We start from the raw sequence: 26,653 nt of genomic DNA on the forward strand, positions 1-26,653 counted from the left end.
CGAAAGGAGTTAGAACGTAGCGGTTAACCTCGGATGCCGGCGCTTACTGGGCATATATATCTCGTTTAACTGGATTTTTCCCTATGTCCTTCTTGCCGCTCCCTTTCCTTGTTACAGGTACGCGTCCCATCTGTAGCCAATACTCAGTTGTTGCGACCACCGCCAAACGCGCGACTGAGGTGAGAATTTCCGTCCTTCGTTTTGTTATACGCACACTCATTTGCTTTAGTCGGTTTCTTTTTTCTTTCTCCATCTTAATCAGGTACCATCCTGTACCGCGTTCTACCCGAAGTATAAATTGCTCCCTCTACCATTCGAGTTCCCACCCTCCGGAGGGTCTCACTGTTGTGGTAGAGCCAGGATGGGTTAATCAAATCCCGCCTCTCGCCATTTATTGCATGCTCATTTACGCCCCGCCTCTCTCGTTCCATCTCACATAACTTCGCATCGTCCTACCACCACTTATTGTGCCCCGTTTCAGCGCGAATCATTTTTAGGTAAGTGGAGACAATGACCAGTATTTGGGTGTAGGGAAGAATTGGCCTTATCTTAGCTTGCTGAATACAGGTACCAACAGATCAGCACACTAACAACCGGTGCCAAGCCTTTCCACGGAGAAGTATATCACATCTGTGCTGGACTGATATATCCCGAGTTGTTATCTGTACTCATGAACAGATTCTTAAAAACTATCAACAACCCCCGTATACCAATCTGCTGGGTTATATCACTGGATTCATGCCCCCGTGAGAATCAAACGAGCGTGCTGCACGTAACTCCACTTTCACTCGGAACTCATTGGGGTGGCTTCCGTAATCTTCGTCAATATGGTCTCTCAACTTCTCTGAACGGTTTTGGCACTCACAAAACAATGGTATTTTCGCTTTCAAGCTTAGGAACAACATCTTCTCCGTCGGCGTTCTTGGGTACACAGATGTTGAACGCAGATAGTATGGATGCAATTACAATAAACAGCGAAGAGTCAGCAAAGTGAACTCCCGGACACTCCCTCGATCCGGATACCGTTAGTATCAGCTCTCAGTATACTAAGATAACGTATACTGACCTACGGCCGAATCCGAACACAGGGCACGGCGGAACCAAGGGATCTAAAAATCGATCTGGGTTGAACTCTTCTGGGCTCTTGTAGATCTTTTCATCTCGACTCATTGCCCTGGTTCGTAAGTAAGCATAAGCATATGATTACAGCACAACTATGATGTGTATATACCATATGTTTCCTATACTGTATTGATGTGAGTACAAAAGATTAGGTGGTAAAATAGGGACCCTACACCATTGCGCCCTTCGGAATTCGAAACCCTTGGTAGATGTCTTCGTTGGTGGTCGCGTGCGGGACGCCTTGCACCTTTGGTTAGAATTCTTCTATAGGACAAACGTAGAGGTCACCAATGGGTACCGCCGGGCACCACCTTAGAACTTCTTGAATGAGACGGTTGGTGTACGGGAGCAGCGGTCGGTCTTCTAACTCCGGAAGCCGTGAAGTACCGATTATAGTGCCGATCTCTTCTTGTGCCCTCCGTTGTACATCTGGGTACAGCATCATTGCCATAACAAAGCCAAGGAAGGTGTTTGCCGTCTGGTAAGATTGTCAGTATAAATCTACCATCATTTCTCAAAATTACATACCGTTTCTGCCCCGCCTTTTATAAGACACCAGAGGTTTTAGAACTATCCCAAGATGCTCGCATAGACAAAACTCACCAAGGAATAATGTCATTGCAATTTTACTCACATAATCGTCAAGCTCTTCACCAGACAAACCAAGTTTTGCTCCTTCAGCTAGAAACGATACAATCATAGACGCTTCATCGGCGCCCGAATCCTGAACCCATTCGCTTACCCGTGCAATAGCATGTAGATATTATCAGGCAACTTACAACCCGAGCCTTGGTCCAATCAAATAAACCTTTAACTGTAGTTTCGTACTGTATCCGCCACTCCCTTGCCGTCTTTTTCCAGCCAGCACCTGGGAGCCATTCCGGAACGTAGCGAAGACTGGGAAATACATTAACCAAGAAATCTTTGAAATAAAAGAATCAAAACCGACTCTGGAGATCACCGTATATTAAATTTGCTCACTTGTAGGCATGGCTGCTCTTGACAGGTTTTCCACCAGTTGAAGGACTTCTTTGAGTATTGGGTCATTGAGATCGTGAAGATGATAACCATAAATGGTATACATTAGTGTATTAGCCAAGGTCCTATAATATATATAGGTTAATGGTCAACCGTCAATTATGTTCCTAGGAGACTAAATTACCTAAAGAACTCTTGGTACAACTCTTCAGACGAATCTACCTGTTCGGTAATTGACATCAATCGCTGTAGTAATAGCCGCGCTTCGCGTTCTTGAGACTCATGGAAGGATTTGCTAGCCTGCTTATTCAGCTGTGGGTGCATCAAGCGGCGGCTCTTCTTCCAGCGCTCGTTATAGCCCAAAAGACTTATGAGCTCCGAGAAGTTGACCCTATTTATCGATGCTCAGGCACAATATACGTAGATTAAGAGTTACTCACAATGTTGGTTCGGTTACCATAGGGGGGCATGAGCGGTCGGAGTAAATCGACGATCTATTGTGCAGGAGGTTGATTGCGTGGTCTCTGGAGTTAAGTACGACTATAGTTTTTCCGAGAACCGTAAGGGAGAATATGTCCGCTTTTTATTGTCAGCGTTACTATTTGGATGGTATTCTACCTCCAATTGTGACATACTGTTGAGCTGCTTCCCTAATTCAATAAATCCGATGTGTTCGTTACTCTGTGGCATTGAGAGCAGATGACCTATCAGCGGATACCATTTTGGGCTTGTTGGCAGAGATATCCTTGTCGAGGTTAGACGGAGCGACAACTGGGTTACAAATCCAATACCGCAAGCAGCACCGAGGGCGATGAGAACATTGTTGGAGTCTAGCATGAGGCTCTAAGCGGGCAGAGATCACTTCCAGGCTATGAGCTTGCGTGAGCGTGCCTTTTCTACCGGAGTGGTTTGCGCAAGCGTTTCCTTAGATAGACCCGGGGAACCACAGAGTCGGGTGTTGGAGCCCCTACTGGGCGCAGGCCAAAGTAGTTTAAGTTGTGTAATTGAGTAGAAATGTTGTGCACGTGGTTGTTGTTAATTTGGAGAATTCCGGCGGACTCGATCATCCTGAGCTTAGGCTTACTTGCCGCCCAAAGGTTTATAAATATCCATCCTCATTGGAATTGATGGTGTTAGAAAAGAGGTACGCTGTTTTCCACATGGTGCGCGAAATTATAATCTTGCAGAATTTACACTACATTGTTCATTAATAATAAAAAGAACTAAAACAATTGCTCTCTTAGTTACCTCCATTTGGTTTGTTCTGTCTCTAACTGCTTCGCGGATGCACCCGGGAGAAAGGATTTCAAATTATAACTGTAAGCCAATGGTCTCAAAGCCACGTACTATGAGGATAATCGATCCGAGTAAGAGAGGTTATCTTTAATTAAGACACCGTGGTCTCAGGGTAAAATGGTACCAATCCACTTTATAGGTAATTACTGGAATCTGAGATCAACAGCAGGTTATGGGATCCAATACTTGGGTTATCGCCTCTCGTGCTAGATCGAAACCTAAAAGGACGGCCAATAGGCGACAAGAGCAATGGGAACATTGTTACAATACACTGGTATCTCTCCAGATGACCTAACTTACACGGTGGACCCCAAAAGTGCGGATTTTCTGAACGTGAAAAATCGCGCGTTATATGCGGAGTGTTGGCAAAATCCGACCAGTTTTTCTATGAATCCGCATCCTCAACTCACCCCTGTGTCTCATCGAGGTACGGATTCTGCGATTTTAGGTGCGGATGTCTGGCAAAATCTGGACGTCATGCGGATTTTCCGTACTTTTGGGGTTCACCGTGTTAGCTCGGAGTCCCAATACCTCCAATGATAAGTATCGGCCCAACCGACGCAAGGGGCTACATGTAGGTGGCACAATGCTTGTGTAGGGCTCAATAACACAACCCTTATACACGCCGATGCGATAGGTAATAGTAAAGTATGAGCGCTCATTGATTGATGGAGATTCTTGTATGCATCAGTAGCTTCGAGGCGAAGGCATTTCTTAGGATTTTGGGCTTTTTGTCTAGGTTTCGGATAGTTAGTTCACAATCTTGAATCACGTCAAAATCGTAAATGAAGATGTATTGTTTAAGTGCTTAATTCCCAGCTGAGTCTACATGCATTTGAGTAATAGTAAGAGGATAGTCCCAGTATTAATATTCTAAAAACCTATACGTTGTTGTTAAGATGCTGGTAAGAGATTGGGCTAATGAATGAGTAAACACGCTACAGGTGTCACCCAGGTGAACGGCGATGTACCAAAAAAAAGGTGCAAGAACAGCCGCTTAGGTTTGTTTGGACAAATGTAGTAAGCGAGAGTGTGTACCAGAGCCTCGGAGTCTGCGGAGAAGCACAAACCGGGGCTGATCATGAGTTGTGTTACAAATATGGGCTCGTTACGCAGTAGCTTCCTACACGTAACTACTCCTTGTTGATACTTCCTCACCGTGTGCCGCTGCCTGCCAGAGCACGGCACATCTCTATGTGGCTACCCACCGACGCTTGGGCTACTACTCATGCGATTGGTCGTATAGTCTTCCAAGCTCTCCGCGTCTCCCTCACACACACTTACGTGCTCTGCTTCATTTCTTGTTCAATATCTAATAATTCTCTTCCTTGCCCTTCAGACTCTTAGCCATTTTTTACGGGCACCTGCAGACCCTCTCGTCTGAGTACACCCTCCCACAAAACCGGTTGTATATGTCGCGCGTGGCATTATTGCAACTTTTGGTTAACAACTATGGCAAGATTTTAACACACAAATTGGACGTTTTGCGACCTAGCCGGAGCACTGTAAGGGTTACGCGATCACTGTAGGTCTAGCTCGGGTATATGCGTTACCCTTACGATACACCATCACCCCTCTTAGCGTCACATTCGTACCTGGTGCTTTGTTCAGACTGATTATTAACTATATACATTCATTTGGTTTCTTCTGTTTACGCATGTATCGACCCGGGCACCCTTATAAGGTCCCGGGTTGCGACCCACTCTCCTTGTCTTTACTCTTGTCATCAATATTGTAGAAATACGAATTCGATTTCGGTGTAAAACTAGTAGATTAGAATACAAGTAATGACTGAGTAAATACAAGAGTGGGATGAGATGAGTATTTGGGGCTTGAACAAGGCCCTTTTATACTCTACAGGTATGACTTACGCGTACGCTTGCGCGTACTGCGCATACATTGGATGAGTCACCCACTTGACTCGATTACAGAACATTAGATTACATTCTGTTACATCCTGCGTCTTTCTACATGTCCGGTCTCGTACACACCGAGTGCCGCGGCACGCCTTTACGTATCGTTTTTGATCCTCCCATCGCCTCGTGAGCTCATGAGAGCTGGTGTGGGCCACCCTCGCTGCTTCGCAGCCGCGGGGATTCCTTGGCCTTCACCGCTCTGGGTCTTGTGGCCGACGAAGATGAGCAGGTAGAGAATAAGCTCCTATTATATTACCTTTTTCATGAGGATAGGAATGGGTATATGCCCTAGACTGACTGAGTTTAATGGGTTATTTGCCCTCTTGAGAATGATTGTTCAATAATCGTACTTTGGGCTTTACATGTTGCGTATATTCACATTTCTGCGTGTAGATAAATGCTAACACTTCCGCATCTTAACTTGCTGAGTATGCCATTAGGCTCATGCTCCCCCATGAACCAAACGGGCGTGCTGCACGGAGCGTACCTCCAGCTTTACCCGAAATTCATCGGGGTGGCTTTCGTAGCCTGTGTCAATCCATCTGTTCAAACTATCGGCGCTGTTTGAATACTCACAAAAGCAATGCATTCTTGCTTGAAAGCTTAGGAACAATATCTTCTCCGTTGGCGTCCTTGCCTGCATGGATGCTGAATGCAGATAGGAGGGATGCGATCACAATAAACAGCGATGACTCAGCAAAGTGAACTCCGGGACACTCCCTTGATTAGTTTAGCTTCAGTTCCGGCCACTAATTTGTGGACATAACTTGTACTAACCTACGACCAAAGCCAAACGCAGGACATGGTGGCACCAAGGGATCTAAGAACCGATCTGGATTGAACTCTTCTGGGTTCTTGTAGACCTTTTGATCACGACTCATTGCCCTGCGTCATCAGTAAACTTAAATATATAACTGCCACACAACGATAATGAACATATACCATGTATTCCCTATACTTTATTGATATGAGTACCATAAAATAGAATAAAAATACAAGGGGCTTACACCATTGCGCCCTTAGGGATCCGGAATCCCTGGTAGATGTCTTCGCTGGTAGTGGCATGTGGGATGCCTGCCAATCTCAGTTAGGATTCTCCAATAGGACAAAAATAGAAAATACCAAGTGGTAAAGCCGGGCACCACCTTAGAACCTCTTGAATAAGACGGTCGGTGTACGGGAGCAAGAGTCGATCTTCTAACACTGGAAGCCGTGAAGTACCTAGTATAGCGTCGATCTCTTCCTGAGCTTTTCGTTGCGAATCTGGATACAGTACCATTGCCACGACAAAGCAAAGGAAGGTGTTTGATGTCTGATAATATTACTGCTATCAATACCTATCTGTAAGTCTTTCTTGACACTGTATACCGTTTCTGCTCCACCTTCCGTGAGATGTTAGAAGTATTCCGAGAGTTATACATGGATAAGCCCTACCGAGGAATAATGTCACTGCAACTTTTCCCACATAATCGTTGAGTTCTTCACCGGACAACCCGAGTTTTTCTCCCTCAGTCAGAAACGATAGGACCATAGGCGGCTCATCGGCACCCGAATCCTAAACCCGTTTTTTTACACACGGAATCTATGTGTATCATAAGCCAACTTACAATCCGAGATTTTGTCCAATTGAATAAACCCTTGACTGTGTCCTCGTACTGTATCCGCCACTCGCGGGCGGTCTTCTTCCAGCCAGCGCCTGGGAACCATTCTGGAACATACAGAAGGCTAGGGAAGACGTTAACTAAGAAATCTTGAAGTCACAGCCGAAATCAATTCCGCTGGCCAGTCAGTCCGAGGGAGAGGTCACTCACTTGTAGGCATGCATGCTGTTGATAAATTCTCCACCATTCGGAGAACTTCTTTGAGTATTGGGTCATCGAGGTCACGAACGCGGTACCCATAAATGGAGGACATCAGTGTCCCAGACAAGGTCCTACGATATATGTTAACTGTGCTTTGTCGGCCTTGTTTCTGAGAAAATTAATTACCTAAAGAACTCCTGATACAGCTTTTCAGATGAGTCTAATTGCTCGACCGTTGATATTAATCGTTGTAACAATAAACGTGCTTCGCGCTCCTGAGACTCATGAAAAGAGCCACCAGTCTGCTTGTTTAATTGGATGTGCATCAAGCGGCGACCCTTTCTCCAACGCTCGTTGTAGCCCACAAAAGATGTTAAATCTGCGCAGTTGACTCTTTTTGGCGATGTCCACCACCAATTACATCAACACGCCCGGCCTAGATTCGGTATCACTCACAGCGATGGTTCGGTCATCATAAGGGGACATGCGCGATCAGAGTAAACTGAAGATCTATTCTGCAGGAGGTTAATTGCGTCGTCTCTAGAATTAAGTACGACTGTAGTCTTTCCAAGAACAGTAAGGGAGAACATGTCCGCTTTGTATCAATATCGTCATATGAGCGTTATGGTCTGGATGGTGTTCTGCGTTCGATTGTAACGTACTGTTGAGCTTCTTTCCTAGTTCAATAAATTTGACGTGCCCATTGCTCTGTGGCATCGATAAGAGGTGACCTATTAATGGGTATGATCGAGGGCTTCTCGGAAGAGGTACTCTTGTCGAAGTTAGATTGGACAATAGATGAATTACCAGCCCGATACCGCAAGCGGCACCGAGTGCAGTGAACACACTGTTGGAGTCCAGCATAAGATTCTAAGCGGGCAGAGGTGGCATCACTTTCAGACGCCGCGTGTGCATGTTATATATATTAGAGTGATTGGCCGAAATCCTTTAAGGTGCATCTGTGAAACCAGCTGGATATTGAATTTCATAAGAGCAAGGCAAACTAGATTCCGATGCATAATCTAGCGAAAATCTCATAAATTTAGCCACATGATTCCTTATTGATTCATCAAATTCTGGCGCATCTGATCGTTCTAGGCTTACTCATTGTTTTAAATGCTAACGGGAACACATCCTCGGTGGATCTGGTATCGTCAATGAATTAAATTCTACTCCTGATTGTAATCACTGGTGCCTGGTACATAGGGAATACAATATATCGGGGCAAGGAGGAGACATCCTCGAATAAAGAGCCATGATAGAGCAATATACAGTACCTTCCTCAGCTTTCCTGTAAGATCTAAAGCTAAGCTAGTCTAAGCTGGACAATGACAAAGTATGGATGACGTCAATGCTCATTAATAACCGATTACTCCTTTTTGTAGTCGGAAGGTTCAGTTTATCTTAGCTTGGGCTTTAGCCGTTACGGAAGGCTCTATCTGGAGTATATCTAGCATGCATGTAGTGGCTGAATATTAGTACCTTAAATGACTATGTGTTGTCAAATAACCGAGTGTATGTCGCCCAGGCCAACGGTGACAAAAATACACTTGGAAGCATTAAGCTTTGGTAGTATAGCATAGAAGGCAGGTTCGACTAACATACGCGGTGAGATTAGTCGAGTTACTCATTTAGGTAGATGAGTTGTGATCGCCGTCCGAAGGTTATCAATATTTGAAATTAAATTTGACTGCGTTTGGCTCAAGCAGATCTCTCGGCCACCACACCATGTCAACTTGAGTATTGTTCATGGTTCCCTGTGATATCAGCGCAATTTAACTGCCTGCCGCAAATACGATGCTATCTCGACATTTGGCTGTCTCTCCTATCCGGAATAACTTGATCCACACTTCGGCGTCCACGGCTGCTCGCCCGACATATGGACTTGGTAGGAAAGGCCAACGTAAGTTCGTGTCCCAACAAGAAATCAAAAATTTACTCGTGCCTTTACTCATATACATATCAGGTTTCGTTCCCGCTCGTGCACGATTGGCAGAACCTGACCAAACGCATGCCAAGACCCAAAAGCCTCGCGAACGTGAGCGGCAGCGGCAATTAATCATACCACTCCCCGATTCAGAACACAGGGACATCGACCCTGGTGATATTGAACCCCTGTCGCAAACAACCTCGAGTCGATTTACGACTCCACCGCTTCTGCCTGGCATAGTTTCGCAAATTCATGAACTTCTCGGAACCAAGGCCAAACCTACTCCTGTGCAAAATATTTCTCTGTCTCACTTTTTCCGTAACGACAAGACGACCGATGCGAATACGAATGGGACTTTGCTGGCGGCCGAAACAGGGTCCGGCAAGAGTCTTGCGTATCTCCTACCACTCGTCCAGGCTTTGAAAACTAGCGAATCATCCGCGAGGGAGCCCAGTGCTAGTGACTTGGCTTCTCCCAGAGCTCTCATCCTCGTACCAACACATGAATTAGCCCGCCAAATTAAATCAACATTGTCGCATCTCACTCATGCCCCTGACACCAAACTTCGGAGCATATGTGTCTCGACTGGTTCGGCTGATTCACTATCTGCTCGGGCTGCCCAGTCCATGCCTTCCCCATCTGAGGAAGGAGAATTCCAGGTTTCCGCCTTGGAGCGAACTCGACGGGACCCTGATGTAGTTGTTGGGACCCCAGCAAAGATCCTCGACCTTGCTCGTCCAGGTGGAAGACACAGCGTCGGGCCAATGCGACCTACTTACGAAGATAGAGTAAGGAGAGAATTTGAGCGAAACGTAAAAATGGGGTATGGGAAGGTGGAGTGGGTTGTCGTAGATGAGGCGGATGTATTGTTTGGTTCGTCAATCTCCAAAGAGTAAAACTCTTACTTACCAACTGTTTGTATAGATCCTGATTTTGCACTATGGACCGAGGCAATTCTGTCCGATATTCAAAAGCCATACAACCTGATTCTCACTACGGCAACGATCTCCGCGCATCTCTCCAAATACCTCTCCGCACATCATCCTAGTTTAACTCGACTCACCACTCCCGACCTGCACCGCCTCCCTGCATCATTACAAACGGAATACGTAGAATGGGATCGTAGGCCCGGGAATCGAAATCCTATGATTTTAAGAAAGCTGAGAGATACTTGGGCGGAAGAGGCGAGGCAACATCCGGGATGGAAGGAAAAGAGCAAGGTCATCATATTCTGCAACCGATCCAAGAAAGTCGAGGAACTGGGCGAATACTTAAAGAGAGAAGGAATCAAATGTGTCAGTCTGACGAGTGAGAGCGAGAATAGACAACGAGGGAGCAACAAACACATTTCCGCGTTCCTCAAGCCGTTTCCTGGTGCAATCCGCAAAGGCGCATCTAACTCTAGCTCTGAAGACTCGCTGGACGTACTAGTAACGACCTCCTTACTTTCACGAGGACTAGATTTTACGCCCGCCGTTCGGTCGGTATTCATTGTGGATGAGCCGAGGAACGAAGTGGATTTCATTCATCGGGCTGGTAGAGTTGGACGGGCAGGAAGAGCAGGGCGGGTTGTCGTATTTACTGATGGAAAGAACAAAGGTGCTGTTCTTGGGAAGAGGGCTCAGGGTGGCGAGAAGAGAAACTCGGGCGTGCGGAAGATATCTGCTTTTGATGCAGCCTAGTTATTTGGTACGCCCTTTGCGACTCTTGGGATAACTTGCATTTATTTATAGCGATCGTTTCTACATTACAGAATTATTTTGTACAATATTGTAGCATTTATGCATCCTACACAACTCAAGTTGACAGTACCAAAGGTGCAGGAATTACGCACTACAATAGGAAGATAAATCAAACCTAGTGCTTAAAAGTTGATTCGGATAAGACGGTATGATACTTGGGTTCGTATGCAGGTAAATAGTCTGGGTATTGCGAGGTCAGTATAATCCAACTACTTCTATGTAGATTGACAGAAGAGTTCATCTACCTTGCACAGAGGATAGCTACACGATCATTTTGACCAGCCGAATTCTTTTCTCGAAATTATCTCCAGTATCTCGCCCTTTAATTCTTCTTGCACATCCCCACGTTAACGCGTGACCGGAAGTTGATGACATTCCGCTATAGTCTCATTTCAGCTTCTATCTCCTGGAAGTCTGTCCGGTGGAATGTTCTTGGCGAGGCGCGGGCCCGTTGATTTTACTTTCGTGAGTATAAATTACACTCCACTTTTGCTATCAGGTGACTCGTCCTCGCAGAAAAATGATTCTTCCAAACCTTGCCCGTGTCGCGTCAATTATTTCCTCTGCAGTTCTGGTTGCTCCCTGGTTAGCCGGAATTGTTTCGCACAACTTGATAGCTAATTAATTCTCTTTCAGGGACGCATCCCATAGTAGCGCCACCCATCACCTCGAGCTATAGGGCCCAATCAAACCAAAGTAGTTTCATATTATCCTGAGTCCACTTTTAAAGCAAGTCCATACCTTCACCTATTATATGTAATTGCTAAGCTACATAATTAGACATATGGCGTTACGGGCGTTGATCACCTATTATCAAAGCGTGCGGCCAATGTATTTTCATCTGAAGCTGCCAAATGGTTCATTGCGTCTGAGACGGACGCACATCTTGATGAAGTGGTGCACAGAACCGGCCATACAATTGATGGGATATCCAACAAGTTCTTCCACCAACAATTTGTGAGTCTTGATGACCCAGCCTCCCACTATATTCCATTAATATTTCAATGAGAGAATGGTATCAGAGTGGCAAATGCGGTTGCCAGCGTTGCTATGAAGGGGAACAAAGTAATCTTGTATGGTGCAAATTTTGTCAAAGCAAGTGAGTGACCATATATCCACTCTCAAAGGTTTGTAGCCTGATCAGACTACACAATAGAGACTATTGTGCCTGTTGCTACTCATGTATTACAGGAGAGCGCGGTCAAAGCTGCCAAATTGGTCACTGGCGCAACTTACAACTTACACCCAATCAAACTTCAGTACTTCATCAAAGACATGGAAGTGCACAAAGTCAATTTAATTGCTTTGCTATACTTTGCATCCACAAATTGAGCCAATGGCCCAATAGAAGTCACGTCATACTTGCATACGCTGTTGAAGTTGAAAATGACAAAACGCACAAGTGGTACTCTGTCCATGTGGACTCTAATAGCGGAGAAATAGCCAATATTGCAGATTTTACTTGGAGGCTTACTAGTGTAAGCTGAAACAGTGACATTGTTTGAATAATATACTAATGAAATACTTCTATTATTGGGTAACCCCATTCACTTCACAAGATCTAACTAACGCTGGCTTTACTGTTTTCACGGACCCTTTTGATAAAATTGCATCCCCCAATGGACAGCATCATTACAACACAATAACAACTACCAGTACTTCTGGGAATAATGTCCTGGTATACACCAGCAGTACCTCCATCACAACCTCTCAATCAAACCCAACAAATATCTGCAACTATGTTTATAACTCTAATATTGGTGCCACCCAGGGAACCAACCCGGATGCTGCACAAGTAAACATATTCTATATAGTCAATACACTGAGCAGCAAAAGTATTGCAGGTCAGGAGAGGTCAAAAGTTTACCTCCATTGCTGAGCACCCAATTAGTGAATCCCATCCAAATTATACTGACACATGTGGCCATTGTAACACTATGCTTTGGCACAATATCTTACAAATCCATCAAGAACTGAGCTCACAGCCCCACTTTTGCTATAATGCAACCTGCAATACTTTTGCTGATTGTGTTGAGCATCTTACAAATCTGCACATAACTGATTATGCAGTTGAGTACAAGTTCTGGTTTTTTGCATGCACATTCCCAGTTATATGGGCCATTGCTGGACAGAGTATCAGCTTGTTCCACCCATTAGGGACTGTGTAACAGAACTGTCTTCTCAGGGCCAGTAAAAGAAACTCCAAATTGCAGTTGCATTGCACTCAAGGTACTGTGTGGGCTGGAAATGCTTTGGGGTATTTCAGGTGACTGCTGGTACCCAGTGAAACAGTTTGCATGACCTTCCCATACCTGGGACTGGCAATATAAGAGATTGCAGTGGGTTAGGCTGTATGAGCTGAAAATTGAAATGCCACTCATGAGCTGGGATCCAAGCCTGATGACATAGAACTTCTAGCAGTAGCAGACACAGGTCAAGGGTATGCTGAGATCAGTTATCTAGGGCAGCAGTGATGTGTACAGAAAGATAGCATGCAGTATACACAGAAATTGCAGCCAATGGGTGGGGTCTCAAATTGAACATGTTCTAACTCTGTGATTGTGAATTGGAAAAGGTTGAAACTCATACAGTAGAAGGTTCCTTCAAGACAGACCTTATGATGGAAGACTGGCTGTTTCCTGATTGACAATCACCAAGTTAGAACATGTTCAATTTGAGACCCCACCCATTGGCTGCAATTTCTGTGTATACTGCATGCTATCTTTCTGTACACATCACTGCTGCCCTAGATAACTGATCTCAGCATACCCTTGACCTGTGTCTGCTACTGCTAGAAGTTCTATGTCATCAGGCTTGGATCCCAGCTCATGAGTGGCATTTCAATTTTCAGCTCATACAGCCTAACCCACTGCAATCTCTTATATTGCCAGTCCCAGGTATGGGAAGGTCATGCAAACTGTTTCACTGGGTACCAGCAGTCACCTGAAATACCCCAAAGCATTTCCAGCCCACACAGTACCTTGAGTGCAATGCAACTGCAATTTGGAGTTTCTTTTACTGGCCCTGAGAAGACAGTTCTGTTACACAGTCCCTAATGGGTGGAACAAGCTGATACTCTGTCCAGCAATGGCCCATATAACTGGGAATGTGCATGCAAAAAACCAGAACTTGTACTCAACTGCATAATCAGTTATGTGCAGATTTGTAAGATGCTCAACACAATCAGCAAAAGTATTGCAGGTTGCATTATAGCAAAAGTGGGGCTGTGAGCTCAGTTCTTGATGGATTTGTAAGATATTGTGCCAAAGCATAGTGTTACAATGGCCACATGTGTCAGTATAATTTGGATGGGATTCACTAATTGGGTGCTCAGCAATGGAGGTAAACTTTTGACCTCTCCTGACCTGCAATACTTTTGCTGCTCAGTGTATGCTTCATGAATTGACCGTAAGTTTCTACTATAATCTTATGAAGCCTTAGCTTAGAGTCTTCATGCAGTACTGATACAGGTTTACTGAGACCCAACATAATTTCCAACAAGATAACTGCTGACTAGGCAGGCTTGCAAATGACCAAGTTGAAGTGCGAGTTGAATCTTTGCCAGGTGGTGTAATCACTGTCCCCGCCAATGGAAGACCAGCCATAATCTGGCTTGGTGTATATTTTTGTGGCAATAGTGCATACCAGAATGATGTTACTGCACATGAATATATGCATGGCGTCAATGGTTGCCTCACAGGAGGTGGGACCGCAACGTGCTTCCAGGCCTTTGATGCACACGTGCTAGATGAAGGTTGGGCAGATTCTCTCCCAAACTTAATTCAGCAAACAAATGCAACGGACTGGGACTTTGTTGTGGGGAAGTGGGTATATCCAACACTTTGTCCTTATCCTTATTTGACAAACAAAACCACCAACCCACTCATGTATAGTGACTCTGCAACAACATGAATCTCTTCCTGGAGCTCAGCTCTGGGCAGTTATCTTGTAGTGGATTCACTACAAATCTTTTTGATCCAACACTGATATCTGATAGGAGCAACCTCTGCTAAGGCTAACTCTGAAACATTGCCACCCGGCTGCTAAAGCTACCTGGGTTAAGACAAGTTTCTCCCTTGCTACTTGATCTACAATATATATGTTGAAGTTGTTTCACTCCAGAACGTTTTCTGGCCTGATAATGGGTTGGGTATTACAAGTGCTTTTCATGAGAGAATATATATATATTTGGTAGTATCAATGTAATGCTATGTTACTATGCCTTTTGGTGCACTATCTTGGTAAAGCCTTTGTCATTGGAGATATTTTTACGGCAGTGATTGCCTTTAAATTGCAGCATTCACAAGATCTTATTATTATGTATCTTTATTAATATCTTCTATTCAAACTTTATGTTGTTTGGTTAAGTAAGGAGCTGAGTGTTTGCTCAACATTGCTGTTGGTGAGAACCATCCCCATGGTCAAGTATCCAATCCCTAAATTGAGATTGTATCAAGCATTCAAGTAATGGTCAGAGTCAAGCTTACCTTGTCTGACACTGAGAGCTACAATATACTCTCAAGAGACATTCAGAGCACCAAAAGCCAACAGCAGCATTATTTTGTGACTCTGGACATTGGGAGTAAGAGCACATATATGATAGGCTTTTTAGCCAGTTGACCAGACCAAGCAGTTTGCCAATCTTGTGCCAAGTCTTCAGTGCATGATCATAGAATTGGTTGGGCCAAATGAGACTGAAAATTAGTAAGGTATGTTGTACTTTATGCCAGCCATCTACTTGTTCCTTGAACTGATTGACAAGTGCTGTGTTGGGTGTCACATTGGATACTGCCCAAACAATGTACAATGAGTTAGCAAGGAACCAAAGGTTGCGTGGCATATATGGTGCAGCTACGGCAGGTTCATTGCTCAATTTTAGTAGGAGAACAATGCAACCAATAAGTGCCAGAAAATCATGTTTCACAAGAGCTAGCGCAAGGTCTTTCTGTGCCATACAACTCAAATGATGCACACTACTGAGAGGTTCTGTCCTAGACGTCCTTAAGGGAGGTCAAGGCAGTGGGTGCTTGTGGCTGTATGGACTAAGTAAAGCCACATAAGGCAGTGGGGGTGCTACCTACAACAATGAACTACCTAACTACAATGGCCACACGCTATAAGGCGGTGGCAAGCTACGTATGTACAGTGAGGACAACGCTTAAGGTGTGTAACTAAGTAACTTACTGGGCTGTAAGGCCCTCTTACAATGTGGAGATGCAACAAGAGGTAATCAACCTGGGTGTTACCATGGTTGGTTGGCCTCCTTATATATTCTACAAGCAAGCTATTCACAAATACATTATATCAAATACCTAATCCAATAAGAACCCCGTTCTGCAGTTGGTCTTACTCATGCATACGTGTCACTGACGTGTCATAGTGATGTCATCAAGTGGAGGTGGCTACATATGCTGAGATAAGTGCAGGAGAGGACATGGCTTGGCGCTTAGTGTATGATATAAGCGCCAAAGTCACGTGATTGAAAATGTAGTCTGTTTGTCTTTGTTTAAAATTGAGAAAATTGGAATAAATTCCATGGTATTGATTGTGTCTACAACAGGTTCAATCAACTTGCTGGTAGTGATCTGTGGTTTAGCACAGAAGACATAGAGGACAGAGTACATATTTATCCAAGAAATATCCAGACCAATCCAATAATGTCAATGTGTCCTCCAGTGTCATAACCCATATCTGGAGGGGTTATTACCATATATATCCACTGTCACAGATATATATAGTATATATGATGCACAGTGATATATTAATAATATAAGTTGCTGGGGGACATTGCACTCCCCCTGCCCCCCTAGCCGTGGGCCAATGTTAATGCCTGCAGGCAAGGTCTGAATAATATATTATTATAGAAGAGATTATGTCATCCCCCCCCCCACCTCAAATCTGTAGTAGTTTAGTATAGTATTTGATAAAGGACTGGAGGGGGGGAGGTCATGTGACCTGGACTTAGAGAATATCACTAAGTCCAGCCATGTTGACCATAAGTCTCTTATATGTGGGAACCTGGGGGTTCTGAGTGCATAAGTGCGAGTATATGCGTGTTTCCGGTGGCCGTAGTGTGTACCATGAGTGCCCTGGTATGTGAATAGAGGGCACAATAGGGGTGTGGCTCATGACATCCAGAGTCATTATTTTCCTCATCATCATCAATGGCAATCCAAAATCTGTTGACAATTGCACCAAATAGGGATGGATAGCAACCCTCTGAGCCTGACTGTACGGATTGCAACAGGAACTGCAGTAAAGGAATAACTTGTATCATAGGCAATGGTTTGAACAAGTTTGTGTTGGCAGGAACAAGCTGTGCCCCAAATGCCTGAATCAGTGTGCACAAATCTTCAAGATCAACATAGATTGGACTTTTGCTCCAGGAGTTAGCAATCTTGTCATAGCGCATGTAATTAAGGATGAAATGCAAGGTTTGGTATTGGTCTTCTATTGCTATCAGAATGGAACGCCAAAGAAGCTTGCAAAAAGGGACACCCATAGTTTTCCTGGATGAGCCTACAACACTTGCACTGGATAGAGTCAGAAACACAACTAAACCCAGGGCCAATGCCCAAGACATACCAAGGCAAGCATGTATACCTCCAAAGAACAAACATTAGTCCAGCTATCCCAGGAAAATATGTCCTCATGAGTGCCTGGAGAAATAGCTTTCTGTCTTCCCAAGTTGCACTCAATATACTGAGAACATCTTGAGGGGGCAGGAGTAGTTGCAAAACTTGGTTTTTGTCACCACCCTTCCAGCCCATAACTCTGTTGCAAGCATCATGACCTGCTTGTGCCCTTTGTAATAGCACCCAGGAAACATGGCCTGAGAATAAAAGTAGTGGCGCAGTCTCAAGGTCTGCCTTTATGTTCTGAATTGTCATTTCCAAGCTTTTGGTTACTTTCAGAATCATGGCCCCAATCCCAATAGCAATGATCCTAAAGCAAAGGTAGCCAAATTCATGACTAAAAGGCTAGTGCTGAAGCATTAATTAAGTAGAAACAAAGATATGTTTTTAATCATTTACCAAGGACTTTCCCTCTGGTTTTACTTGCGTCAAAAGTTGAATGCACCCTCTGATAAATAATGTATTGGCAAAAAAAGGAAGATGGCAAGGCAAGGATGACAATTTCAGAACAGCTTCAAGCATAGGTAAATTAATGTCCTTGAGTCCAACCAAGTTTCCTGGGTTTGATACTTGTCCTTGTACGCTCAGGGCTTCTCCACAGATTCGATCTTTCACCATTTGCGCTTCTTGTTCCATCTCCTCAGTAACAGGTAATTGGTTTTGGGCGGCTGCAATATTGTACAAGCAGACATATTGTTCAAGTGGCCTTCCCCAACGCTTATCAACTTGGAGTGCCATAGTGTGGCAAGGAATGTTGTCGCAATGGACCCTAGAGCATAATCGTAACTTGTTATAACGGTGGGTAATGACGTGCTAAGGTACGGCGCTACATAGGACCCTGATCAACGGCACGTGCACGACCTCAGGTGAGAAATGCCAAAACTCAAGTCGAAAGGGGTCCTACGGATTTTAGATTGTCTTCATTTTTAACTATTTTCTTAATTTTCTGAATGATGTATATGTGATTATACCATCGACATCGGCTTCTCGGATATGTCTCATAATTTAAATCCTCAGGTACTTTTCTCCACCTTAAACTTAGAATCGCTATCCTGTCGTGAACAAACATGGAAATCATGGAAGCTAGTGAGTCCAAAAGGATCACCAAACATATAAGTGTATTTGAGATTTTAATTTATGCTGTGTTTGGGGAGGTGTTTCGAGACGCCCATTCCACCATAAGGAACATTCCATCTGACCCTGTTTTGCCTATATAGACCGAAAGCGGCACAATTTTGGCGATCGTAGCACCATTCCACGCACGAATGCCGAGCAATTGCCTTATTTGACTAGGTATATGTATCTCGTCCTTCCTTGGATATTGCTAACGCCGTTGATGCTTCCCCTTTGCTCCGGGAATGGACTGATTCTGCAGAACACATGTCGCTTCGAAACAATGTATCCACAAGGTTCCGCAAAACATGCGGGATGCTTCTCGTGTCCTCCGTTGGATCTTTTTGTCTATATAGCTCGGCACGGTTGTGTGCTTCATGCTGTCTGCCCAGTCGCTGTTCCCTAGTCAACGCCACAACATGACTCTTCTTACTAAACTCGCTAGCATTGCATTGTTGATAGCCTCAGGAGTTATTGCTGCCCCTTGGTAAGCTGAGAATGTGATGCTACTAAGGCTCCAAGCCAGGATAACGCTTGTCTACTCACAGGAGTCATCAATCGCGAGTATCCAGCACCACCCATCACACACGAGCGCTGGGCCCGCACAATATCAAAATCCGATCATTTCATCCTTCATCTACCTTTGAGGTGTGCCAATTCTGAATAATTATGTTGCGTTACACATTATACTTACCAGTTTAACAAGACCTATGGTGTTACAGGCGTAGATCACCCTCTGTCCAAACGAGCTCTGAAAGCATCTTCATCCGAAGCTGCCAAATCATTCCTCGAGTCCAAGACTGAAATTCATCCCAGCGAGATCACTCACAGAACAAGCCATTCAAGTGAAAACATTTCGAACGAGTTTTTTAACCAAGAAATTGTAGGTGAAAATGATCATCGATACAAAACTAGAATTATTGAAGAACAATGGCAGAATGGTATTAAAGTTGCTAATGCAGTTGCGAACGTTGCGCTGAAAGAAAACCGGGTTATATCATACGGGGCCAATTTTGTGAAACCCAGTGCGTTTGCCATGTTTACAGTCCCGGCATTTAGTAGGAAGTTTATTAACATCTTGCTCAGAGAACATTGCGTCCGCTACTCCCATTTTCCAGCAGGAAAAGGCAATAGAAAATGCTGAGTTTGTGACAGGAGCCAAGTACAATTCTTATCCAGTCGAGCTTCAGTACATCATCACGGACTCGTAAGTTCAATGCCTTCGCCGAAGTCTTCACAAAGACGCTTACAAATACATTTGAATAGTGGCGACGCGGTGCTCACATACACAATCGAGGTTCAGAACGATGATACATTTGAGTTGTACCACGTACACGTGGATGCTTCCGATGGAGAGGTGGTTAGCGTTGTGGATTTCGTTTCCTCGGCCACGGCCGTAAGTCATGTTTTCATATCCATCATTAAAAATCTCACTAGCCTAATGCCATTGATCAGTACCGCGTTACCCCATTCACATCTCAGGATCTTTCGGACACCGGGTTCAGCTTGATTACCGACCCATTCGATGAACTTGCATCTCCTAACGGGTGGCATCGGTACGGCACAACGAATACGACCGATACCTCTGGCAACAATGTAAGAGCCTATGTTGCTGGTAACGCAGGATACGAAACGACCGTCCAATCAAGTTCGACCAACATATATAATTATGTACGGGACCCAACCCTTTCAGTGTATCAAGGCACTAACCCAGACGCCGCACGAGTGAACGTATTTTACATAGCGAACATGATGCACGACCTTACTGTGAGAATCCTACTTCAATCTTGACCTTTTATTATTATAAACTTACGAATGATTTTGGGTAGTACCGGTATGGGTTTACCGAGAAAACGTGGAACTTTCAACAAGACAATCGAGGACTTGGAGGTGCTGAAAATGATCGCATGGAAATTAGGGTACAAGGTAATTCAATTGGGATAATCACCGTACCCGCGGATGGTAGACCTGCCATGATGGAACTCGGCATATGGTCCCAGGGAGACGGCGCATTTCAAAATGACGTTACCATCCACGAGTACACTCATGGGATTGTCGGTCGCCTGACTGGGGGTGGAACTGCTAAATGTTTCCAGACAACTGAGGCCTTTGGTCTCAACGAAGGTTGGGCCGATGCACTCCCCAATTTAATACAACGAACAAGTGCAGAGGACAGGGATTTTTTGTATGCAAAATGGGCGAACGGGAAGAATCTCCGAACGTATCCTTACTCGACAAACAAGACAACTCATCCGCGCATGTATGGAGATTCAGGCACAAATTCTGACACACTTGCTATTGCTGAGCTCTGGGCGGTAATTTGGCATGAAATTACTGTGGCCTTGATGAAGGAGCAGTAAGTATACAATACTTTCACCATTTATCCTCTGACGTTGATTATCCCTCTCAGTGGATTTGCTTCAAATCTATTCGACCCAACCTTGACAAATGGAAACACCATGACTCTCCATCTCATAATCGATGGGTTGATAGCGCAGCCTTGCAATCCCACGTTCATCGATGCCCGAAACGCCGTTATTCAAGCCGATGCTAATAGGTATAATGGCGCGAACAAGTGCACTCTATGGAAAGCATTCGCTAAGCGTGGTTTAGGATATGGTCAGGGTAGATATTAGACGATTTGAAGAATTTGGCTGACACTATACAAATTCAGGTGCGACAACTACCAAAATCAACTCGGAGATATTGCCCCCTGAGTGCTGATTGATTCAGTTTATATGAATGAGTTGGATCCGTGATACATTTTTGCCTGTACCACTACGAGAAAATCATAGTTCAGTTATTTAACTTGATCAAAGCAATAGGTACAAGTTACACGACGGGACACAATTGTGCATTCATTAGGCATAATGAACCTAAGAAACGTAAGACCCCAGCCTTCAGTGTCTCGATCGATAGATCCACTGTCACGGAAAATCGGGAAACCTCTAGGAAGTATTAGCTGTAATCCAGCTTCAGTGCTCAACGATTACCCACCGATTGCTTTGTCCGATAATAGGGCCAAATCTAGTAACACGCTGCACTCATGATGAATTGACAAGCGCTTGGAGCGAGCTCTACTACACCAAGGACTTGACCAATTTTGTCAAAATGACTAGCTCAGTGATTATTCCACCGAAGGACGGAGAATAGACGGAGCGCCATTAGCTATAGTGCATAGGAAAGTGCTCGCCGCCCATTTCTCAAACCTCCGATACTAATAATGATATCAGCACTAATCCTTTTGCTGATTTGGGCGCCAATTCGACTTTGATGGCTTATCTATATTCCTTTATGATAAGACAAAGTATAAGGTCAAATGGAGTAACCAGACCGAAGAGCCAAGAACTGGGGTTTTCAACAAGCATAGAACACTGCTGCACAAGATCTATCAGGGCGCCAAGTCGCGGTAGACAGGGAAATTCAGTTGGCAGCACCGCAGTCCAATCTCAAAGAGTCACAAGGATGGACAAGCAATGAAGGCTATGATCGACCAAAGCTGTGCAATACACGGTCTTCACGGATCATAACCGAACCAACCAAAATCAAACATTGTTTCATCTATGATAAACATCAAAGTCACGGAGTAAAGTCTCTTCTTTTGGGGTATCCCACAGCTGAATACATTGCAAGAGCTGAGGTAAATATTCCGAAGCGCCAAGGTAGATATCACGAAGCATAACATGTCGATTTCATCAAACAACACCTTGGTACGAGTTAATAGAGAGTTTGCGAAATGGTTCTTTTCCTATTTTGGTTCTATTTTTGTAATGCCCCACTCTAATCAAGTCTACTGTGGAGTGTTACATAAATAGAACCAAAAGAGGAATAGAACTATTTCGCAAGCTCTCTAATACCGGACACAGTACCAGTGTATAGCAGATGTGTATCAGAAGAATGCGTAAGGGTCCATTCAGAGGGCTAGATTCGATGCTCCAACCTACAAAAGCTTGAACAGATCGAAGGTGTCCAAATTTGCACGGCGAAGAGAAATAACCAGCTGGCTATCCGCAAATTCTGAGGTCCGAGGGAGATTATTAACGACCACACAGTTTGCCACACGGTAAGATAGTATCCCGTTATTCTGAGCTTTGCACAGCATAAGCACAAGCCACACAAGAAGATATAATCGTCCATTCGTTCAGTCAATATGTTACAGGAAGCTCATTAGATAATTAGGCATCGATACCAGCAAACTTTGTCTTCAGCGCCTTAATCGATGGGGAGAAGAAGTACTCTCCACCACGAGAGATCACAAAGTCCCTCGGGAGCGTAAGCTGAGACCCAGCCGAAGTTCCCAGCGTCTCGCGGCTCTGGCCATTCTTCTGCCCAATTATTGGATCGAATCCGGCCTCGACTTCCTTTTGAGCGGCAGGAGGGAAGTTGGGAGCATTCGCCCAGCCTATGTGCACTATTGAATAAAGTGGAAGAGAATCAATGAGTTGAATGCTTACTCTTCTGGATAAATTGGAATCCTTTTGCCAAAGAGCTTTGGTAAGATACAAACGCAAGGCCTCGCGCAAACTCGGTAAATTGCTCGAGTTTCTCGGAAAGCGTCACTTCTACGAGGTAGATGTATGCGTTCAACTTCGGGTGCTTTGATATAGCTCAATAACTGCTTACCAGGTCCATATGGAATACCAGCGCGGAGGATACTTGATTTTTGGACAGCATTGACCGGGCGATCGGGATTCGTCTCGAGGAAATCGAGGTCGTTGCGGGGGTTGGTCTTGCGGATATGTGCTGCGTAGGGGCACTCGGTTTGTCCTTCGTCACCTGGGGCTTGAGGATAGACAAAGTCATTGTTCCGTTGAGGGTCCTTAGCAAGTTTCGGATCGTCATGGGTTGGAGCCAATTGAATGGGAGCGCCTGTAGCATTGGACCTTTAGTTCAGAGATCCATCGTTATTCAAACAGACTTCACATACCACTCTTCCAACGTCCGACCAATCGCGCTCCAAGTAGTTCACTGCCCTGCTCACGCGTGAGCCCTGGAAGGTCGATTGGATTGTCGGCCAAGAACTTGTGGAATTCTGGAACGAGTTGCTCGAGTTGTCGGAAAGCCAAGAAGCTACCCTCAGTCGTCCACGCAGGTCGGTTGGAGACAGGGTCTTGGGCCTTTCCGCAAAGGATTACGCCTACATGGATATGTTAACTAGGATCAATTGCGGTTGCGATTAGGTTACCTGGAGGGACGACACGCTGGCCAGGAAGAGGCTCTCCGATGCCTTCCACTATTGGGTTGGAGATTCCGTCTTCCCTGTTGAGAATATGTCAGCCCCTACAGTAGATGAATATTCTCAAATACAAACCATCCAAAGTGCTCGTGTCCCTAGATTACATGAAATTAGTACACCAGGATTTAAACTTATATCTGAACAGTTGCTTACTTTCTGTTCGCCAGGTCGAACGGAGCCCTTAAGGGTATAGACTACTCGAACAGACGTAGTCAAGACCGCCATAGCTTCAGCAACCTTGGCAGCGACCGATACCCACGATTCGCCGGCGACGACGAGAACGCCATCTACACGATTTTTGAATGCTTGCTCCCAGGATGGGTGGAAACCGTCAGCTTCGGTCACTCCATCGTCGCCAAGATTTTCAGCATCACGCAGCTGGCCTAGCGCAAAAGGTTGGTCGCCGAGGTCTTCGGTGATATCCAACTCTTTCAATCCAGATTTGGAGAATGCAATGTTCAGGAAAGCAAGCGGGACAAGGCCGCCGCCTAGTCGGGACTTTTGATCTTCTATATTCTTGCGCGCTTCAACTACATCGGCTGTCGAGGTTACCTTTAGGGTAGGGATAGCCGACTTGAACTTGACTACGTTGGATTAGTACAGTTATTGGCCAAGGGAGACGGGGTACTCACCAGCGTCCCGAATGACAAAGAAAATGAATTGCTCTTTCTTCTTGGGGAACCCGGGACTAAGGCCGGTATAAGATACAGCCTGTCGATATAGACAAGGATGACTCACATAATATCGCCCTGAACGTTATTCAAGTCGACGACATCCGGATTCAGTGCAGTAAGTGGTGCTTGAGACATAGTATCGAGTTCGAGGGGAAGAAAGTAGATGCTTGGGGTGAAAACACATTGAGGGCCATATTATATTAACCCAAGGTGAAGCACTGCCCCTTGAGCACCTTCTCAGAGACCGGATTAAAACTGATAGTTATCGCCCTGAAAGGACTTCGCCGAGAGGCCAGAAATAGATGGAACACAATTGGCTCGCATGAAAGCGTCCGCCATACATCACCCGCAAGTGTAGGGTTGACACCGGCCTTGACGCCATAATTGAGTAGCAATCTGGGGTACGATCATCGCCGATGTCCGTTTATGACGGGATAACCCTTTCATCTATGCGGAGTGTATTGCCCGAAGCGCCAGGAATAAGGGAACTGGCGTGACGGGCGGTTAGAGCACCAGGAGCCATCGAAATCCCATATCGGGTTACAAAGAGACAAAAACTGCCTTGGTCCCAAAACGAATGAAGGATAGGCTGAGATGCCTGATGAGCACATATTGTGCTCAATGAGGTATGTCCCGATCGGTTTGTTCCGATTAACATGAGGCGGTTCATTTTTCGTCAAAGCGGTACAGGCTAGCTGCGAGGCGTCACATCCAGCGCCCAAGAAGTGCGGTGTTTGTGTGTCCGAAGTTTAAAGTTCAGCCGGGACTCAATATGCCACAGCACGATGAGTAAACGAGCACAGTTATCTTTATGAGAAGCAGGATTTTGTTGCCTTGTTGCCGTCGATCGTATTCAGATATGGCGATCATCTGTTAAAAGCACAAAGATTCAGCTCTAGACCGTAGTACAATCGGAACCTAGGCTACCAGCATTTGTGCACAGAAAGTCCCGACCAAGTGTGAGAGAGTTCAATTTAGAGCCCAAGGTTAATCCCGGATCACGTGACATGCGGGAGAACCACAGTTTACCACCATTGCTTTATGGCATTATGCTTACACCCTTGAGGTTACTCAGGGCTCCTTCAATACCGTACTTCTTGAAACTTCATGGAAGTTCACTAAAGTATATGCAATCTGGGTGAGACTCTTATTATTTTCAGAGGAGCACCTTGCATTTTACCTCTGTTTGATCCTTGGTTACAGGATGGAGACAATTCAATCGAGGAGACCCAATACACGATATATCAGTATATCACCTTTATCCAAAGATGACACGCAAAGCTACCAGTGGGTTGCTCACTCAGGTGGTTTACATGATGAAGGCACGCCCCTACCGCCCAGTATTTCAAGCTTCGTAGACAAATCTGTATGTCACTGAATAGTCATAGCTTGAACTTGCCTTGAATCCGATAATCAGGAAGAGGCGAAAAGACTGGCCCGGGGCTGGGTCAAGGAATTCGTAGATCAAGGGGGAATACCGAAGCGGGAGTTTGAGATCGGATATTCTAGAAGTAGTGGTCCAGGAGGACAGGTAAGTGGCGGAATCCTACTGCATATTTCGATTCATTGGTCTGAACTCAATATTACGGATAGCATGTGAACAAAACGAACACGAAAGCGACAGTCCGTTTACCCGTAAACTGCCGCTGGATACCGGAATGGGCGAAGAGTGACTTGAGAAAACACGTAAGTTAATGTCATATTATTCCATAGTTTGGGGGCCTTACCATTTGCCAAGATGACATTTTATGTTGTGCGGAGTGACTCCCTTCAAGTTTCCAGTGATGTACATCGTTCCCAAAGTCAGAATTTAGCAGAATGCTTGAAAAAGGTACCAAATTAATCCCATATGGATAGTCATTAATGCTGGTCGCAGATCAATGCACAGATTGAATCGGCCGCTTCAAGCGCAATACCTAAACCCCCCGACGTGGAAAAGCTGAAACGTATCGCAAAACACGAAGCAACCTTTGGCCGGGCCCAAAAAGAAATAAAACAACGCTCAGTGAGTACTTTCTTTAACTCACAAATTGACAACGCTTCATTCGTACCGTACAGAAAGCGATCAAGCAAGGTCGAGCCAAAGTCCGGCCTGAGTGAACACGTTTCCGTCATATATTGGCTATACACTCGTAGAGCGTTGCTTTACATCCGTTCAGATAAAACATGAATAACTTAGTTCGATATGGTAAACAACCATCATGGACTC

The 26,653-nt window shown here is 45.0% G+C and overlaps 6 protein-coding genes across 6 annotated transcripts; 3 read left to right on the forward strand and 3 right to left on the reverse strand.

The window, feature by feature from the left end:
- Positions 1-722: 722 nt before the first annotated feature.
- RhiXN_03426 (cytochrome P450 family protein) lies at positions 723-2,937 on the reverse strand (the record flags this gene model as incomplete). Its single annotated transcript, XM_043323243.1, has 13 exons — positions 723-807; positions 866-1,009; positions 1,067-1,174; positions 1,232-1,246; positions 1,296-1,362; positions 1,411-1,600; positions 1,651-1,664; positions 1,726-1,846; positions 1,902-2,044; positions 2,104-2,225; positions 2,285-2,491; positions 2,541-2,679; positions 2,736-2,937. The coding sequence occupies 13 exons, from the start codon at positions 2,935-2,937 to the stop codon at positions 723-725; spliced, it is 1,557 nt and encodes a 518-aa protein (XP_043178739.1).
- Positions 2,938-5,754: 2,817 nt separating this feature from the next.
- On the reverse strand, positions 5,755-7,831 carry RhiXN_03427 (cytochrome P450 family protein; the record flags this gene model as incomplete). Its single annotated transcript, XM_043323244.1, has 13 exons — positions 5,755-5,830; positions 5,889-6,032; positions 6,090-6,197; positions 6,255-6,269; positions 6,320-6,386; positions 6,435-6,624; positions 6,681-6,694; positions 6,747-6,867; positions 6,920-7,053; positions 7,124-7,245; positions 7,301-7,507; positions 7,571-7,709; positions 7,777-7,831. The coding sequence occupies 13 exons, from the start codon at positions 7,829-7,831 to the stop codon at positions 5,755-5,757; spliced, it is 1,392 nt and encodes a 463-aa protein (XP_043178740.1).
- A 1,080-nt stretch (positions 7,832-8,911) lies between these two features.
- On the forward strand, positions 8,912-12,118 carry RhiXN_03428 (DEAD/DEAH box helicase; the record flags this gene model as incomplete). The annotated part of the gene is made up of 6 exons (XM_043323245.1): positions 8,912-9,017; positions 9,081-9,917; positions 9,969-10,693; positions 11,567-11,743; positions 11,798-11,885; positions 11,943-12,118. The coding sequence occupies 6 exons, from the start codon at positions 8,912-8,914 to the stop codon at positions 12,116-12,118; spliced, it is 2,109 nt and encodes a 702-aa protein (XP_043178741.1).
- A 6,835-nt stretch (positions 12,119-18,953) lies between these two features.
- Positions 18,954-21,258, forward strand: RhiXN_03429 (extracellular metalloproteinase MEP; the record flags this gene model as incomplete). The annotated part of the gene is made up of 10 exons (XM_043323246.1): positions 18,954-19,021; positions 19,083-19,182; positions 19,241-19,417; positions 19,472-19,559; positions 19,621-19,741; positions 19,801-19,930; positions 19,990-20,301; positions 20,364-20,890; positions 20,945-21,153; positions 21,209-21,258. 10 exons carry the CDS (start codon positions 18,954-18,956, stop codon positions 21,256-21,258), a joined length of 1,782 nt encoding a protein of 593 aa, XP_043178742.1.
- Positions 21,259-22,709: 1,451 nt separating this feature from the next.
- RhiXN_03430 (Dyp-type peroxidase family) lies at positions 22,710-24,579 on the reverse strand (the record flags this gene model as incomplete). The annotated part of the gene is made up of 9 exons (XM_043323247.1): positions 22,710-22,936; positions 22,989-23,096; positions 23,158-23,403; positions 23,462-23,671; positions 23,720-23,793; positions 23,846-23,865; positions 23,924-24,354; positions 24,403-24,458; positions 24,509-24,579. 9 exons carry the CDS (start codon positions 24,577-24,579, stop codon positions 22,710-22,712), a joined length of 1,443 nt encoding a protein of 480 aa, XP_043178743.1.
- Positions 24,580-25,712: 1,133 nt separating this feature from the next.
- Positions 25,713-26,544, forward strand: RhiXN_03431 (RF-1 domain protein; the record flags this gene model as incomplete). Its single annotated transcript, XM_043323248.1, has 6 exons — positions 25,713-25,784; positions 25,862-25,975; positions 26,038-26,130; positions 26,183-26,275; positions 26,321-26,449; positions 26,503-26,544. The coding sequence occupies 6 exons, from the start codon at positions 25,713-25,715 to the stop codon at positions 26,542-26,544; spliced, it is 543 nt and encodes a 180-aa protein (XP_043178744.1).
- Between the last annotated feature and the right edge of the window lie 109 nt (positions 26,545-26,653).

The sequence above is a fragment of the Rhizoctonia solani genome, chromosome 3 (genome assembly GCF_016906535.1).
Source record: "Rhizoctonia solani chromosome 3, complete sequence".
NCBI lineage: Eukaryota > Fungi > Basidiomycota > Agaricomycetes > Cantharellales > Ceratobasidiaceae > Rhizoctonia > Rhizoctonia solani.